The sequence below is a fragment of the Sinohyriopsis cumingii genome, chromosome 8, assembly GCF_028554795.1.
Source record: "Sinohyriopsis cumingii isolate HCF-2022 chromosome 8, ASM2855479v2, whole genome shotgun sequence".
Lineage (NCBI taxonomy): Eukaryota > Metazoa > Mollusca > Bivalvia > Unionida > Unionidae > Sinohyriopsis > Sinohyriopsis cumingii.
In genome coordinates, this window is record NC_142968.1 from 18,468,577 (window position 1) to 18,488,063 (window position 19,487).

Here is a 19,487-nt window from a genome sequence, read left to right on the forward strand (position 1 = left end):
CAGTACTTTAATAAATAAATACAAATTAAATAATTTTTTTATCAATTGAAATTTGTGTTCTAGTTCCATCTTTTAGTTCCTTTTAAGTGTAATCATCATAAATGCAATGTGTCCTCTTGCAATTAAATGTAAAATGCGTCAATCTACCATAACAGCTATGTCTGCGAGCGTTTCTCTGAGAACCTAATTAAGTGCCGACCGTGTTTTGATAACTGAATTGCGGAAGTATTTGTTGTATTGTTGCACTGAATTAAAAGCTGGCCTCCTTTGTATTATCAAGTTAATTATGTCTTTTGAATTAAAAAAAAGGAGGTGGAATAAAAGAAAAGTTAAAAGGCACAAAAATCGGACTAAATAAAAATCTAGTGGCCTCGGTTGTATGTCGGGTGAACTCACTTCATTTGATCAATCGAACACTGTAATAAACGTTATTGTGTATGTAACAGAAACTACCTTAAATTAACCAACTCTTTCATAACTGTGATCAAAGATAACAAGGCAGCCAAGCGAAATGAATACTTCGTAAAATATCGAGCTTGATTTCACAGATACGGACCATTGTAGGCAAGTGAGGTTCAGAGAATTCTTGAACTGGCATTTAGAGATATCCTCAGGGATGAAGAAATTTCATTATTACTTCCAATGAAATCACCACATTAACATTGTACTAAATGAAGAATAAAAAATTGAGTTTCACGAAATAAATGTCACGTGTTTTGAAAAAAAGGAATCTTGTTTGGTGGTGTATCAACAGTTAGTCCAGTTCCCAAATTAGGAACTACCGATTTGGCAAGATATTATTAAACACCACTACGGGAACCAGACTCATCAAGAAAACAAAAAGCAGTGACGTAATACACAGATTTTTCGCGTACACGTGATGGTTGTTCAAATCAGTTGGAACAATTTTTCTTATGTTGGATATTTTGAAAAAAAATGTTACTTAAACTAAATAACGAACAACTTCATTAGAAAAAGCACATTATTAGAAATTATTATTGACGTGATTGTAAAATGAGGGTTCCTTAAACAGCCCAGTTCCATAACGCCACCCCCCCCCCCGACCCCACGGTTTTCTCGATGTCAAAGCGATTTGTTTTCAATTTTTGGAGGTCCCTCAGTAACTCGCGCCTCACTTATAGTGCAGTCTATGTTTGTGGACCCCGTTGTGTGCGAGTTATCGAGGGAGAGGTGTAAATATATAATGATAGCAAGATAAAGAAACTGTACATGAAAAAAGAGAAAATTACCATGGACTATTTTTGATAATGATATTTTACATTTCCTATATTTCTGAGACAAAAGTATCTCAGGTTGTTGATCCACTTTAAACAAAATGGTTAAAATGATCCCAGTTCATCTGTCAGCCTTAATAAGAGGCGTAACATTTAAAGGCCCTTTATACCAGCATGCTCTCAACCGAATCAGGTCAAAAGGGTCCAGTGATTTTGTATGTGATGTTTAAAACAGCAATTGTTGACAGAAACAAAACAGACACTGGAACATACCATAACTTTAACTGACTTACTGCCAGGTGAACTGAAGAAAAAACGAAGTCCAGGGTCACCTTCCTCCAAAAACAGGCAACAAAATTTAAAGCAATCTCTTAAATCATTTATATTATTTCTGTAGTTTTGACAATAATATTACCTGTGTTTTTGAGCGCCGAAGTCTCAAAGAATAAAGCATCTATTGACTCTGCATACTCCTGTGCATCAGTGAATGGAACCTTACGTCCCTCTTCTAGATCACACTTATTTCCAACAAGGCACAAAACTGAAAATATGTATGTATGCAAATTATTGACATTTTTATTGGTGAGTATAATTTAAATTTATAGATGTGTAGCATCCATAATTTTACAAATCAAGAACAATAGATAAGAATTAATTATCATCATGCTATTGTAAATACCCGTCTTTGATTTCATTGCCATTTCATTGACTTAGAATTCGCTGATGAGTAATCATAAATGTGATGTAAGAAGTATCAAACAGCATTAAATAAAATGGTGAATGATGTGACAATTAGTACTTCAAGTCATGATGGATATTCAGTACTGTGACAATTAGCAGCAAATCAAGTCTGATGGATATTCAGTACTGTGACAATTAGCAGTACATCAAGTCTGATGGATATTCAGCCCAGTGACAATTAGCAGCACATCAAGTCTTACTGATATCCAGTGCTGTGACAATTAGCAGCACATCAAGTCTTACTGATATCCAGTGCTGTGACAATTAGCAGCACTTCAAGTCTGATGGATATTCAGCCCAGTGACAATCAGCAGCAAACCAAGTCTGGTGGATAATAAGCACTGATGGATAATAAGCACTGTGACTATATGCTGTACAAAAAGCACTGAATTCAAATTTTCTTGACACATGGCTTTCACTTACCTGAACAATAAACATGAAAATTACAAATGAGTTTATACAATATGGATGCCTGGGCAATATGATGCAAATGAAGAACAAAGTTCAAATCAAACAAGAAAGAGCAATAACTTGCAAAATTTTATCAGAAATCGATAACAATATTACTGATATGCTGTAAGTAAAAAAAGAAAATATCTTAAAATTGACTATTACAATGTTGTCAATAAAGTCTTGTAAAGTCTATGAATAACACAAACATAATCGATTACTATTACCACTTAGTATGTGAAATCACAGACTGCCTGCAGTCATATTCAATTCAGTACAATATGTGAAATCACACAGACTGCCTGCAAGCGTATTCAATTCAGTACAATATGTGAAATCACACAGACTGCCTCCAAGCATATTCAATTCAGTACAATATGTTAAATCACACAGACTGCCTCCAAGCATATTCAATTCAGTACAATATGTGAAATCACACAGACTGTCTGCAAGCATATTCAATTCAGTACAATATGTGAAATCAGACTGCCTGCAAGCATATTCAATTCAGTACAATATGTGAAATCACACAGACTGCCTGCAGTCATATTCAATTCAGTACAATATGTGAAATCACACAGACTGCCTGCAGTCATATTCAATTCAGTACAATATGTGAAATCACACTGACTGCCTGCAGTCATATTCAATTCAGTACAATATGTGAAATCACACAGGCTGCCTCCAAACATATTGAATTCAGTACAATATGTGAAATCAGACTGCCTGCAGGCATATTCAATTCAGTACAATATGTGAAATCACACAGACTGCCTGCAGGCATATTCAATTCAGTACAATATGTGAAATCACAAAGACTGCCTGCAGGCATATTCAATTCAGTACAATATGTGAAATCACACAGACTGCCTGCAAACATATTCAATTCAGTACAATATGTGAAATCACACACACTGCCTGCAAGCATATTCAGTTCAGTACAATATGTGAAATCAGACTGCCTGCAAGCATATTCAATTCAGTGCAATATGTGATATCACAAAGACTGCCTGCAAGCATATTCAGTTCAGTACAATATGTGAAATCACACAGAATGACTGCAAGCATATTCAGTTCAGTACAATATGTGAAATCACACAGTCTCGAAGCATATTCAATTCAGCACAATATGTGAAATCCCACAGACTGCCTGCAAGCGTATTCAATTTGGTACAATATGGGAAATCACACAGACTGCCTCCAAACATATTCAATTCTGTACAATATGTGAAATCACAAAGACTGACTGCAGGCATATTCAATTCAGTACAAAATATGAACTCCCTCAGACTGCCTGCAAGTGTACTCAATTCAGTACAATATGTGAAATAACACAGACTGCCTGTGGGCATATCCAATTCAGTACAATATGTGAAATCACACAGACTGCCTGCAAGCATATTCAATTCAGTACAATATGTGAAATTACATAGACTGCCTCCAAGCATATTTAATTCAGTACAATATTCAACCAGAGGAATGTGTTTTGCACTGCATCTTTCATGAGAAAGGATTCTTAGCACTTATGATGACAATTAGAAAAGTGACATTCATTTTTGGAATTAATTTCAAACCTTGGAACAGAAATACTCTTACCCTATCTATTTTAATTTTCTGCAGGCACGCTGACTTTATGTGGCAGAGACCAACATGAATACATTACAGTCATTATCCATGAGGCAAAAGAATTACTACTAAACAGCAGCAGCAACAACAAAAACATGGCTACTTAAGGAAAACTTACCTATTGGAGTGTCTACATTTCTTTTAAGTTCTGAAAGAAACAAATAACAAAATTATACATTAAGATGGTCATTTTTATCTTTATTTTTATGGGGTAATAATACAATTATTTGACGTGGACATCTTTTGACTTGGATATAATATTAAACTCCTGACAGCAGTGTGTCATTTGTAGGTGATGGAATTTTTACTCTCCAGCTGCCTGGCTAATTTTCAAGCACTTGTATTAATGTCATAACAAATTTATAGTAGTTAAAAACCACCTTCTTTTCATCAGTGAGTACTTTTTATGGTCGTTAATCAATGAATACTTGTTTAAAGTTGCTAACTACCACCTTTTTCATTCATGAATACTTGTTTATGGTCATCAAATACCACATTTTTTTGTTGATGAATACTTGTGTATGATTGTTAAATACCACCGTTTCATCGAGGAATATTTGTCATATATCACATTCCAGAAACAATAATGAAACATAAATTAACAGAATCTTGGATGCATGTTAATTATTGCATACAGCTGATATATTCCTGATTACATGCAAAAACTTACCACTGACCCAGTCCTTGATGTCATAGAAACTATCAGATGAAGATATGTCGTAAACCAACATTGCAGCATTGGCTTTTCTGTAGTACATAGGAGCCTGAAAGTGGTGACAATTTGTTTTGAATAGTACATTATATAATTTGACAAAATTAAATGCAAAGTTAATTTTCATGTACAATATTTTTACAAGAATTCTATTGCTTTTCGGTGGCCACTTCTTTCTCTTTTTCTGTTAAATTTAACGTAAAACACTCACAATCAGAAACAGGCATGAGTGGCTATTGGTTCAGATCAACCAATACTTTGTTACCAAGAGATATTCACTGAAACATAAACCAAGTAAACAATAAAGGAGCTGGTTTAATGTAAAAGTTAATGATTGTGTTTGATTTTTCCCTAGAATATCTCTTGCATTTTGTGAAAAGCAACTAACAGAATTAACCTTTTTGCCCTGGGATGCTTCCATGATGACATTCCAACTAAGTAATGAATGTTTTAGAAGTGTGCAGTTAAGGATTTTACCTTGTCTTGGTTTCTTTGTGTGCCTTTTTGTGGATACCTGGATGTACTATACAGCCAGGATTGTGGTGATGTGCAATTAAACCCGACGCTTACATACTGTCTCAGTTTCTTATTTTTTTAAAAAATTTACAACCTTTGCACAGCTTATGATGACATGGTGTTTATGTAAAAGGAAACGATTGGCAGACAGAAAATTTACAATCTTTGCACAGCTTATGATGACACAGTGTTTATGTACAAGGAAACGATTGGCAGACAGAATATTTACAATCTTTGCACAGCTTATGATGACACAGTGTTTATGTACAAGGAAACGATTGGCAGACAGAATATTTACAATCTTTGCACAGCTTATGATGACATGGTGTTTATGTACAAGGAAATGATTGGCAGACAGAAATAGTGCTCTCTTAATGGACACCAAAAATTGCAATTTTAAACCGACAAAGTACTATTATGCATAATCTATAAACATAAAATACAGTTGAGAAAATTGTACATTATGATACAAGTATATGTACATGTAATTACTAATTCAAATGTCAATGAACCTTGCATCATATCTGTAGTGATAGACCCAGATATTGCCATGCCACCATGTTTCGTATGCACTGTACCTATCAATTGATTGCAGATTTCTAGCTATACATGCCTCTCTTCATGAACGTCTGGTCCATCTACGAATCAATCCACAATGCCATGAACATGAATATGAACTTACAACATATTTTAATATTTGGCATAAATAATTCGTATTTTCCCCCCAACATATTTTGCTATGAACATATATATGACCATTACAATGCAGAGAGCATCATAGACTCTCAAAATAAGAAGCAATATTTTCATTAAGGCTCAACAGGAAGAAGTGAGGGAACACAAATTTGGCTTAGTGGAGTTTATAATGACATATTACAGTTATTAAAATTAATAATAATAATAATAATAATATTTTGTTATAGTAGTGGTAGTTGTAATAGCAGCAGTACTAGAGGTAGTTAGTGCCTGAAGCTGCAATGAGCAATAATTATACTTGTTTTTGATTTTTGTAAGTGGAAGTGACAACAGCTTCAGTGTCATCAACTCATTATAGTTTTGAATGTAAATGTAGCTTAAAATTACACTTAAATGTACATGTATATACAAACATGTGTGAATGATTGACTATCCATGACAGACTTGAATGTAAGTGTAGCTTAAATTTACACTTAAATGTATATACAAACATGTGTGAATGATTGACTATCCATGACAGACTTGAATGTAAGTGTAGCTTAAAATTACACTTAAATGTATATACAAACATGTGTGAATGATTGACTATCCATGACAGACTTGAATGTAAATGTAGCTTAAAATCACACTTAAATGTACATACAAACATGTGTGACTGATTGACTATCCATGACAGACTTGAATATAAGTGTAGCTTAAAATTACACTTAAATGTATATACAAACATGTGTGACTAATTGACTATCCATGACAGACTTGACTGTAAATGTAGCTTAAAATTACACTTAAATATACATGCAAACATGTGTGAATGTTTGGCTATCCATGACAGACTTGACTGTAAGTGTAGCTTAAAATTACACCTAAATGTACATACAGTGTACATGTACAAACATTGTGTGAATGATTGACTATCCATGACAGACTTGAATGTAAATGTAGCTTAAAATTACACTTAAATATACAAACAAACATGCATGTAATGATTGAGTAAAACTCAGCCCAATGAAGTAAATCAAAAGTCATAAAAAATAAATAAATGATCTGAAAATATTGGTTAGAAACAAAATGACAGAGTGAAAAGAATGCTCCAATTACTCACCTATTCAAGCTACATAACAAGTATTGTGCCCTCGTCAACTCTATTACATTCTAGGGTACTGTAAGATACCCTGACTCCAGTGTCAACAGTACATGGTGGCAACAGTATCACTTTCTTACTAATGAAAGGCAAAGTTTCATGCCAGAAAGTGACTCTTTCAACATATTCCCCCTTAGGATCAACTCAGTGTTGCCATTTTGTTATCTATACATGCAGAGGCTTCCAACAAAGATGACATTTTTCATAGAGTAAATTTCTGGTACCATAAATACTTGCTTGTAAGTCCAATTTCAAAAAACACAGACACTGATCAACCATCAAAGATCAGGGTCCATGTTGTCTAATCTACTGGTCACTTCTAAAAAACTGTAAAGACCCAAATAAGCCTGTGCATTTTATGATAGATTTGGTTCTGTGCATTTTATGACAGATTTGGTTCTGTGCATTTTATGACAGATCTGGTACTGTGCATTTTATGACAGATCTGGTTCTGTGCAGTTTTGCAGTTGGACACGGCTTAGAAGTTATACAGTGTACGTTTTTCTGAGAGGACAAAAGGTGGCAGATTTAAATTTCAATAATAGAAAATAAAAGAAGTCTATTTATTATTTTAAAAATATGTATTTACCACCACATTCAACTATAATCCACTGTATAATACCTATTGTTATAGGTGTTTTCAAGCTCGTGCTACACTGCACAGCACTATGGGGTGTTTGACATACGATAGGCTGAGTTACCATCTGGGGTCTACTTTAGAACTGCAAAAGAGGAAGGTGATTTTAATGAAGCAAATGAAGATAAGGTATGCGAATATAATGTGTAATATTCATGCATTTGGTCTGGGGTTTTTTTATGCACTTTCCAAAAATAGAAATTTGCACAAATCTCACAATTACACATGCCAGAACTGGTCCTGCTTCATGACAAAGTGGTTAACACCCATGGCAGTGCATACTGATGAAGTAGACAACAATATATGCATATGATGCTGAGTGTATCAATTGAGTGTAATACAAATGGTGCTAGACTTTCACTGGCATATCAATGAGCCACACTCCACAACACCCTAAACCTGGTCCAGCACATCTTGAGTGTAGTACAGATAGTGCAAGACTTTCACTGGCATATCAATGAATGACACTCCAAAACACACAAAACACATAGTGTACTACAAATCGTACTACTACAGCTTCACCCACACAAATCAATGAACTGCACTCCACAACATCCAATGCATAATGGAACATGTTATATTATGTTTTATTTCCTAGTGTTAATATCATTCACATTTAATTATGAAGTACAAAATACATGATATTTAACAAGTGGCAGTCAAATAAAATACATCTTTTTTGTACCATATGATGATCTATATCCAGGAATTAGTCAGTTTTTTTTTCTCCCTTCTTATACAGAAAACTTGCTCTTGAATTGAAGCTTTGAAAATTAAACTCACTTTCCAATACAATACCCTTCTCCCTTTTCATAAATTCATCTCAATTTCATTGGCTGACCATATAAACACCTATGACTTAAGACAGTACTAAGAATACTATTACATAGTCACTCAAAGTAAATGATATACCTGACATTTTGTACTTTATCTTACTCTTATCTGACTACAAAGTATGTGCAAACAAGCACAGCTGGTTTATCATTGTGGTAAGGGGAAATATCTTCACTGAGATGTGAACATTGTCAAGTCAGACTTCTTCAGCCAAAAAATTAATTTCCATGTCTGGAAGGTAATCCAGTTTCCGTTTATTTGTTCTAACTCACAAAGTGCTCATTTTTCTTGCTGCACATATAACTTGTAGGCACAAATAAACAACAATAGTATAGCATGATGAGAAACCTTGTATTTTCACATGTGAATATATAGAAATTAATTTTTCAGCTTTGAAAATACAGTACCACAATAAAATAAAATGAACATTATTTCATAAATATTTGTCTATATGTCAAAGTTAAGTATATAAAAATACGGTAAATGTGTGTACTGTTGTCATACCTCACTGTAAAACCTTCCACTATATCACTACCCTTCTCATGATTTGGATATGGTCATGTCACCAAGTAAATTGGTGTACCATTGGGACACAGCCTTTCACGAATTTCCCTCATTATGTGTCCACACTTATACATCAGCCACTTTGACAACTCCCAAGAATCTTATTCAAAGTAAACGTTACACTGATTTATTTGTCCCAGAGTAAAAGACTTAAAATTTTCAGCCCAATACAAGTCCTATCACAGATAAAGTGAAACTTGTGTGGCAATGGACAATGGAACTTGTGTGGCCATGGACAGTTGAACTTGTGTGGACATGGACAACTGAACTTGTGTGGCCATGGACAATTGAATTTGTGTGGACATGGACAATGGAACTTGTGTGGCCATGGACAGTGGAACTTGTGTGGCCATGGACAGTGGAACTTGTGTGGCCATGGACAATGGAGCTTGTGTGGCCATGGACAATTGAATTTGTGTGGCCATGGACAATGGAACTTGTGTGGCCATGGACAGTGGAACTTGTGTGGCCATGGACAGTGGAACTTGTGTGGCCATGGACAATGGAGCTTGTGTGGCCATGGACAATGGAACTTGTGTGGCCACGGACAACTGAACTTGTGTGGCCATGGACAATTGAACTTGTGTGGCCATGGACAGTGGAACTTGTGTGGCATGGACAATGGAACTTGTGCGGCCATGGACAATGGAGCTTGTGTGGCCATGGACAGTTGAACTTGTGTGGACATGGACAGTTGAACTTGTGTGGACATGGACAATTGAACTTGTGTGGACATGGACAGTGGAACTTGTGTGGACATGGACAGTTGAACTTGTGTGGACATGGACAATGGAACTTGTGTGGCAATGGACAATGGAACTTGTGTGGACATGGACAGTGGAACCTGTGTGGCAATGGACAGTTGAATTTGTGTGGACTTGGACAGTGGAACTTGTGTGGCAATGGACAATGGAACTTGTGTGGCCATGGACAGTGGAACTGGTGTGACCATTGACAATGGAACTTGTGTGGACATGGACAGTGGAACCTGTGTGGACATGGACAGTGGAACCTGTGTGGCAATGGACAGTTGAATTTGTGTGGACATGGACAGTGGAACTTGTGTGGCAATGGACAATGGAACTTGTGTGGCCATGGACAGTGGAACTGGTGTGAACATGGACAGTTGAACTTGTGTGGACATGGACAGTGGAACTTGTGTGGCAATGGACAATGGAACTTGTGTGGCCATGGACAGTGGAACTGGTGTGACCATGAACAGTGGAACTTGTGTGGACATGGACAGTTGAACTTGTGTGGCCATGGACAGTTGAACTTGTGTGGACATGGACAGTTGAACTTGTGTGGCAATGGACAATGGAACTTGTGTGGCAATGGACAGTTGAACTTGTGTGGACATGGACAATGGAACTTGTGTGGACATGGACAGTTGAACTTGTGTGGACATGGACAGTTGAACATGTGTGGCAATGGACAGTTGAACTTGTGTGGACATGGACAGTTGAACTTGTGTGGACATGGACAGTGGAACTTGTGTGGACATGGACAGTGGAACTTGTGTGGACATGGACAGTTGAACTTGTGTGGCAATGGACAATGGAACTTGTGTGGCAATGGACAGTTGAACTTGTGTGGACATGGACAGTTGAACTTGTGTGGCAATGGACAGTTGAACTTGTGTGGACATGGACAGTGGAACTTGTGTGGACATGGACAATGGAACTTGTGTGGCAATGGACAGTTGAATTTGTGTGGACATGGACAGTGGAACTTGTGTGGCAATGGACAATGGAACTTGTGTGGCCATGGACAGTGGAACTGGTGTGACCATGAACAGTGGAACTTGTGTGGACATGGACAGTTGAACTTGTGTGGCCATGGACAGTTGAACTTGTGTGGACATGGACAGTTGAACTTGTGTGGCAATGGACAATGGAACTTGTGTGGCAATGGACAGTTGAACTTGTGTGGACATGGACAGTTGAACTTGTGTGGCAATGGACAATGGAACTTGTGTGGACATGGACAGTTGAACTTGTGTGGACATGGACAGTTGAACATGTGTGGCAATGGACAGTTGAACTTGTGTGGACATGGACAGTTGAACTTGTGTGGACATGGACAGTGGAACTTGTGTGGACATGGACAGTGGAACTTGTGTGGACATGGACAGTTGAACTTGTGTGGCAATGGACAATGGAACTTGTGTGGCAATGGACAGTTGAACTTGTGTGGACATGGACAGTTGAACTTGTGTGGCAATGGACAGTTGAACTTGTGTGGACATGGACAGTGGAACTTGTGTGGACATGGACAATGGAACTTGTGTGGCAATGGACAGTTGAACTTGTGTGGACATGGACAGTGGAACTTGTGTGGACATGGACAGTGGAATTTGTGTGGACATGGACAGTGGAATTCAATGGTAAATATGTCAACCATTCTAGTTTTTGAAAACATAAATCAAAAGTGATAACCACAGACCATGACAACAAATGTTTTTATGACCAGGTAAAATGAATCTAAATTTACAGCAGACAATATGAGGCGCAGGACTTCCTGTTGGAATCAGTCATTTATGCAAATCATTTGATATAATTTTCTCCAAAGTATATTTATGCGTATTCCTGGTCTTCGGTTCTCCTTTGCTGAAATGTAACATGCTTTGGGGCTGAATAAAAGAAAAGCACAGCAGTCATACCCACAAGGTTCTGCAGCAAATTACCTTCAATGGCTTTCAGCAAATTACCCACAATGACTTGCAGCAAATTACACACAATGACTTGCAAATGGGAAGCCTGTAATGTAATTTTTGCATCTACCATATTAGTTGTTGAAACTAAGATTTCTTGAGTCATGGTTTGTAGTTATCTTCTTTAAACTGGTGAAATATCTTTTGACTATTGTAAAAAAGGTGATTTTATTACCCATGCCAACAAACTTAATGTAACACACATCATTTCTACCAAATCTTTTTAGTAATTAGGAATAGGACTAGAACACTGTGAGAAATACATCATAATAAAACTATCTCAAAAGCAACTGCAATGACTTGTCACCTCAAATCCTTTGTAGGTGCAAGAAGGTACTTAAACTTAAAAATTACCATTTGAGGCGAGGGACTGAAATAGTTTGATGTGTCATTCTTGGCAATAAATGCAAGAAAAAAAGTATTGTGTACTTTCTATAGATCCATATCTACAAAGAGGTGATCGTATTATATTCTTTGTATATCAAGATTGAATAAGTGAATTGTGATTTGTTCTATGTTGGGCATGAAGAATCTGAAGTTTCCTTCTGCTCAAATAAAGGTGCCTGGGAACAAATGTTTTGAGTATTCAATGTGCTGTAAAAGATTTCAAGTCTCAATGGCCAAAGGAAGAAATGAGTGGTAATTAAGACTTGTTCTAGCCTGTAGTAATTGGAAATTATTTACGTGACAGAAGTCATGGTGAGTATTGTCACTAACAGCTGGTGGAATCAGAGATGCAAAACTGGGAGAGGTTGAAACAGTTATCATTTTAAACAAGCATACAGGTTTTTGTTTTTGTTATCTGGATTCAAAACTTTCCCATCCTATTTCTCCATGTAGTGCTTCAATAGATTCTAATTTTGTTAAACCAGTCACATTTCTGGCTTCATTTTGTAGTTGTTCGAGTTAACTTTTCTTGTGTAATATGAAGTTGTTCCAAACCACATTACCATATTCCAGAATGGGTCATATAATATAATTTCTAATGATTTACTGTTAAGTTGGAATCAGAGTCTATGCATTACATTAATTCTTCACCACGCCTTCTCAAAATTTGGGATGTAATCTGCATTGCTTCCAAGTCCAAGAATTTCTCTTGTGGTGTACCATCATGAACTTTCTTAACTGATTTTACATCTAGAGATAAGCACAAGTCAGGTATGCGTGTCCAATCCAGATAATGATTTTAAAAAAATGAGGCAATCAAAGCACTGACTCCATGAAGCATTTCTTAAGGCAAACATTTCAAAATTTTATTAATTTATTTACTTCACTGCTATGTGTCACTCAATAGTTTCGTATGTGCATAATTCCAAAGATTGACTGCACTATTTATTCAAAGCAAGAAATAGAGTTTCACTCTTTATCATAGATGTTACCACCTGACAGCTGTAAGCATGTCAGGTTTGTCTCCACGGTATTTCAACAAATGAAATAATTAATGTTAGTAGTAACCTACTTGAATTATTCCTGTTCTGTCATTTCAATTTGCTCCATAAAATAGACCATGCAATACTGTGTTTCAGTATGTAATGAGCTATGCTGTTACCCTAGGTCAAGCCTTCAAACTGCACAGACCCAGATCTGCAGTCACATAATGTGTTGACAGGTCATGGTTAATGCAGTTTGTTAGGAGTAATCAGTAGAACAAACATATACCCTGGTCTGCAGGCACATTATGCTACTGCAGAACAGGATCTTTGTTGGTTGCAGTTTGACTCGACTTATAAGTGAGGTATATGTATTTATCACAGCTTCAAATGAAACAGATTACAAATAACTAAAAAGAGCATCTCTGTACGCTGCATGGTTCCCACCAATGTTTGTTGTACATAACCGGTTGCTATGAAGGGTTCACTCATGCACCAGACAATGAATGTTGTATATAACAGGTTGCTAGGGAGGGTTTACTCATGCACCAAACAATGAATGTTGTATGTAACAGGTTGCTAGGGAAGGTTCACTAATGCACCAAACAATAAATGTTGTACCTAACGGGTTGCTAGGGAGGGTTCACTCATACACCAAACAATGAATGTTGTACCTAATGGGTTGCTAGGGAGGGTTCACTCATGCACCAAACAATGAATGTTGTACGTAACAGGTTGTCAGGGAGGATTCACTCATGCACCAAACAATGAATGTTGTACCTAACAGGTTACTAGGGAGGATTCACTCATGCACCAAACAATGAATGTTGTACCTAATAGGTTACTAGGGAAGGTTCACTCATGCACCAAACAATGAATGTTGTATGTAACAGGTTGCTAGGGAAGGTTCACTAATGTACCAAACAATGAATGTTGTACCTAACGGGTTGCTACGGAGGTTCACTCATGCACCAAACAATGAATGTTGTACCTAATGGGTTGCTAGGGAGGGTTCACTCATGCACCAAACAATGAATGTTGTACATAACAGGTTGCTAGGGAGGGTTCACTCATGCATCAAACAATGAATGTTGTACCTAACAGGTTGCTAGGGAGGGTTTACTCATGCACCAAACAATGAATGTTGTACATAACAGGTTGCTAGGGAGGGTTCACTCATGCACCAAACAATGAATGTTGTACCTAACAGGTTGCTAGGGAGGGTTCACTCATGCACCAAACAATGAATGTTGTACGTAACAGGTTGTTAGTGAGGATTCACTCATGCACCAAAACAATGAATGTTGTACATAACAGGTTGCTAGGGAGGGTTCACTCATGCACCAAACAATGAATGTTGTGCATAACAGGTTGCTAGGGAAGGTTCACTCATGCAACAAACAATGAATGTTGTACCTAACAGGTTGCTAGAGACAGTTCACTCATGCACCAAACAATGAATGTTGTACATAACAGGTTGCTAGGGAGGGTTTACTCATGCACCAAAACCTTTATGTTTTGGGAAACTAGTATTGGGATTAAGAGGGGTAATCTTAAGCCATGTTTTACTGGATGAGCCAGTTCTCTAAATCAGTGAGCGAAGTGGAAATCACTCCAATGCATTAAACTGGTGACTTCTCATGAAATAAGTAATTATTGACATTATTTTTGCCTGCAAGTTTGACCCCTGAAATACATCTAAGCTGTTTCTTTTTAAAAATGTTGTGGATGGAGGATAATTATTAGAGATCCAAAACACTCAAGGATTGGAACAAAACAGTCTCAGCTGTAAAATATGCTTTATTAACAATTTATAATTTGTTACCTACCATACTCCTGAACCTCTCCTGTCCTGCTGTATCCCATACCTGGAGCTTCACTCTGTAGTTCTCCAGGTTCCTGGAACAAACAAATAATAAACTTCTTCAGATTTACAAATACCATTTAATGCATTTCCAGTTCATCCCAAATAAGTAAAAACAACATTAAATGAGATAGAATTTAGAAGGCTGGTAACATGACCTACCCTATTTATAATGCCTTGACTTTATAATATTTTATCGCAAACACAAAAACAAACAACAAAAGAAAACATTGGTATAAACTGTGTCCATTACTGAACTCAAGAACAAACTGGAAACAGCAATAAGCTAATATAAGTTGGATGAAAAAATAATAATAATAAAGAAAAGTATTACAGATCTTTTTATCCAAATTTGTTTCGCACAGTTACTACACCCAACTGATTTTTATCATTTCGCTTTAACACAAAATATGAATGCATTTCTAAGACCATAAAGTAAAGTAATGATTATGGCAGATGAGTGCAATTGTAAATGAAATGCAAATAAAATGTAAACAAACTGTGTATTTGGTAAATTTATGTTTTCAGGCCTGTTTTTACTTACAACCTTCAAAGTGATATAAACCCAGGGATGGTCCTGGCTTTTAAAAAGCGGTCGCCCAAAAAATCGCCAACCTCAATATTTTGTCGCCAATTTTCAAAAAGTGTCGCCAGAACAAGTAGTGTACATTTTTTCAAGTGTTAATTTAGTCTATTAATGTAGCAGGCAATGAAAATTACAAAAGATGGGTTAGTTAATACTCTAATTACAACAAGCATTAACAAAATGTTACAAAGTGCTACATGAAGATCCGTCGCGATTTTAGGGCTGCCCACTTGTTGAATGCAGTTTCAAAGTCTAATTTTTCACATCTGTACATGCTGATTCTCATTAAATTCTTGAGAGATGAGATGCAGAGTTTATTTCTGATGTCAGTTTTTATGAGGTTCATCTTACTGAATCCACGTTCACAGTCTACAGTGCTGACAGGTGACACCAGTAGTCTATCAGCAGCCCCCCACCCCTTATGGCTAGCTTCACAAAGCTTGTAGTGAATTGCTTCCTAAATCCCAAGAATGATCACTGAATGCTGTATAACTTTTCTCAACAAACAAAATAGGATCTCCATTCCCACGAATGAAACTTACATGAGTCAACACCTGGCAATATTGGACCGTATATATAAGCATAAATTCACACCCAATTTAGGGATTCTTTCACTCCTGTATTTTGAGAAATAAATAATTATTAATTATGCAAAACTGTTGTTTTGTTTTTTTTGCTATTTCTTGTTGCGGAGTTTAAGTCTCTGCAGCCGTAACACGGATTGAGGGCAAAAGGAAAAGATCAATGAGTAAAATGCTGCACAGGCGACAGATATAATTGTGATTGAGATTTTTTCCATTTGCTTTGTATTTATACGCAGTAGTCGGTACTTCAAAGGTTATCAGTTTTCTATGAAGGTTCAACAAAACTATTGTATTGGTATATGTAAAAAAAAAAAAAAACAATAGAAGGATTAGTCATTCAATTAATTGTATCTGTTCTATTCACGTCTTCAGAAGTCGGTCAGTTGTAGGTACAGTTCGGTAGCATGATTGACTGTAACACAGCATACAGTACTCAGCCCAGATGTCAGCATAAGCAGATTATGATGTAACAATGCACTGTAAAGATGGGGTTGTCAATATGAACAAATGATCGTTTGTGTAACAGATTGATTCCAATGCATTGCTTAGTCAAGTTTGTGGCTTCCTTTCATTCTCCCTTTTAATTTATCCAGTCCAAATCCATGATTGTATGTACAAATTAAATAACCAAAAAGTCTGTTGCCAAAAAAATCGCCAGATGGGATATTTTTGTCGCCAATAAGGAAAAACAATCGCAATTTGCGACATTGGCGAAGCCCAGGACGATCCCTGTAAACCAGTAATCCATGACTGACATGTACAACCCTGTATTGTTGGTCTAAAAGGTTTGAATAATGGTGTGGGTAGGGTGAAGGATTCATCCCAAATGAAATAAAAGCAACTGAAAAGAGCAATTTTATCTGATGGCTGTATAACTGACAACAAAAAGAAGGGCAAACAATGTTACTGGAAGTCTGTACAGCAGGCAACAAACAGAAGGACTAACAATATTCAACCAAATGCACAAGACATGGGTTTTGATCTGCATAACAAGGGCTGGTTACCCTCTTCAAGCAGTATAGGAAAGAATGAGTTTTCTTTACCTCATTCTTTCAAAATCTTCTCTTCTGTGACTGTTACTATGCTACATATTATTAAGATACAGTTGGGATGCCTATATTGCCTGTTGGGATGCCTATATTGCCATTGGGATGCCTATATTGCCGTTGGGATGCCTATATTGCCTGTTGGGATGCCCATATTTCATACACGTCATAGTTTGTCACAGCTTCACATAAAAAGTTCCACTAATTTACAAGCCAATCTGAAGAAAAAAAATCAAGATTGCCAATGTAATGGACCTGATAGCCACTGAAGCCATGTTCTTTTCCCATTTAGATCCACCAATCAAATTACAGCATTTACACTTATGAAAGTGAAGAATTTCAGTTGGAACATATTGTTTCTAATGACAACACTTCCCAAAACAAAATGCAATGGTTTACCTTATAGGGTATTAAAAATAAATGGACCCGAAATTGCACAATCAGCAGAACCATTATCGGTGTCCATCAGATCTGCTTATTATAAGCACTCTGTATTTCAAGGTTGCATCTTTTTTCAGCCACTTAATGATGCTTTAGCCTTGCAACCTACTATTGCACTTTCCAGGCATTTTGCAACGATTTCTCCTTAAAAAAGAACCTGTCACTAATGAACCATCCTTGCTTAGCAAAAACATGTGGTGAAATGAAAGAGTACATGTGCATTATTCACATCATGTAAAGGGGATGCTATACGCCATGTCTAATTACTTCCCGTTGATTCTCATAATGACAGAATGACTGGCAGATGATGAAAAATCAAACTGTACTTCCAATCCTTGCACAATGTAAAATAAATGACTTGACAGTGAAATTTTCCATAACATTTCATTTTGAATCAAAGTCTTTAAAATTCAAGGACAGTCAATGACCTACATGAAAAATCAATGATTTTCAAGGCCAGGAAATGAGGTGTTCATTTCTCAATGACTCTGAATGATCATTAATGACCATGTGAACCATGTAAGTAGACAACGATTAATTTATAAGCTTTTCTGGGGCACATTTAAAACCAATCTTTAACTTGCTAATTTTATTCCCATGTTTGATATAAAAATTGTATATCATGTTTTCCATATTATACTCCAGAGACTAATATCAAATATTTATTCAAATAAACATGTGTCATATCATATGGTTAAATCAGTACATTAGTTTTAAAGTTAGTGAATACAACAAACATGTAAGTAGGTTCTTGTACAATTAGTTTCCCTTCCTATGAAATTTATTAAACTGTTCTTAGTAATTTGAATCTTCTGCTCAGCATGCCTAGGTTTGGAAACAAGGAAATTATTCAACTTGTAAATTTAAAAGATGTGCACTGATGTAAAATATTCTATTACACTAACTAATGACAGGAGTTTAACTGCGGAATTTAGCTCTGAGAGTCTCATCATGTGTCCAGGTGCTATTTATAAACTTAATTAGGAACAAGAGATGCAATTTTTAGTCCAGTCCACCTTTAATTTGGCAAGACAGTAAAACACTTTAACAATGAATTTAATCCCATAAACTTTACAACTTAACTTAATCCCAAACACTCTGACAGTGAACTTAATCCACAAAATTTTAACAGTGAATTTAATCCCAAATACTTTAACACTGAATTTAATCCCAAATACTTGAATACTGAATTTAATCCCAAAATTTGTGCTGCTAAACTTAATTCCAAAACATGAAGTTAATGTCAAAAACTTTACCACTGAATTTAATACCAAAAACATTAAACTTAATCCCAAAATGTTTAACTCAGAACTCAATCCCAAAAACTTTAACACTGAATTTCCCATAGCCTTAATACTGAATTTCCCATAGCCTTTAATACTGAATTTCCCATAGCCTTAATACTGAATTTCCCATAGCCTTAATACTGAATTTCCCATAGCCTTAATACTGAATTTAATCCCAAGCACTTTAACTCTACTTAATTCCAAAGTCTTTAACACTGAAATGAATCCCACAAAATGAAACAATGGACTTAATCCCAAAATTGTTAATACTGATTTTATTTCCATAAACTTTAACACTGAATTTCTCATAGCCTTCAATACTGAATTTGAATCCCAAGCACTGTTACAATGAACTTAATTCTAAAATCTTTCACAATGAAATTAATGCCATAAACTTTCAGAATGAAATTAATCCCATAAACTTTCACAATGAAATTAATCCCAT

The 19,487-nt window shown here is 36.1% G+C and overlaps 1 protein-coding gene across 1 annotated transcript in view; it reads right to left on the minus strand.

Annotated features, from left to right (window-relative positions):
- Window positions 1-19,487, minus strand: part of LOC149793066 (ras-related protein Rab-31-like) — a 40,611-nt gene that overhangs the window by 13,623 nt on the left and 7,501 nt on the right. The window contains exons 3-6 of the mRNA XM_089966965.1: window positions 15,065-15,134; window positions 4,723-4,816; window positions 4,171-4,200; window positions 1,651-1,776 (exon numbers count right to left, since the gene is read on the minus strand). Of these exons, the coding sequence (XP_089823091.1) occupies window positions 1,651-1,776; window positions 4,171-4,200; window positions 4,723-4,816; window positions 15,065-15,134 (320 nt within the window). The remainder of the gene's footprint in view (window positions 1-1,650; window positions 1,777-4,170; window positions 4,201-4,722; window positions 4,817-15,064; window positions 15,135-19,487) is intronic.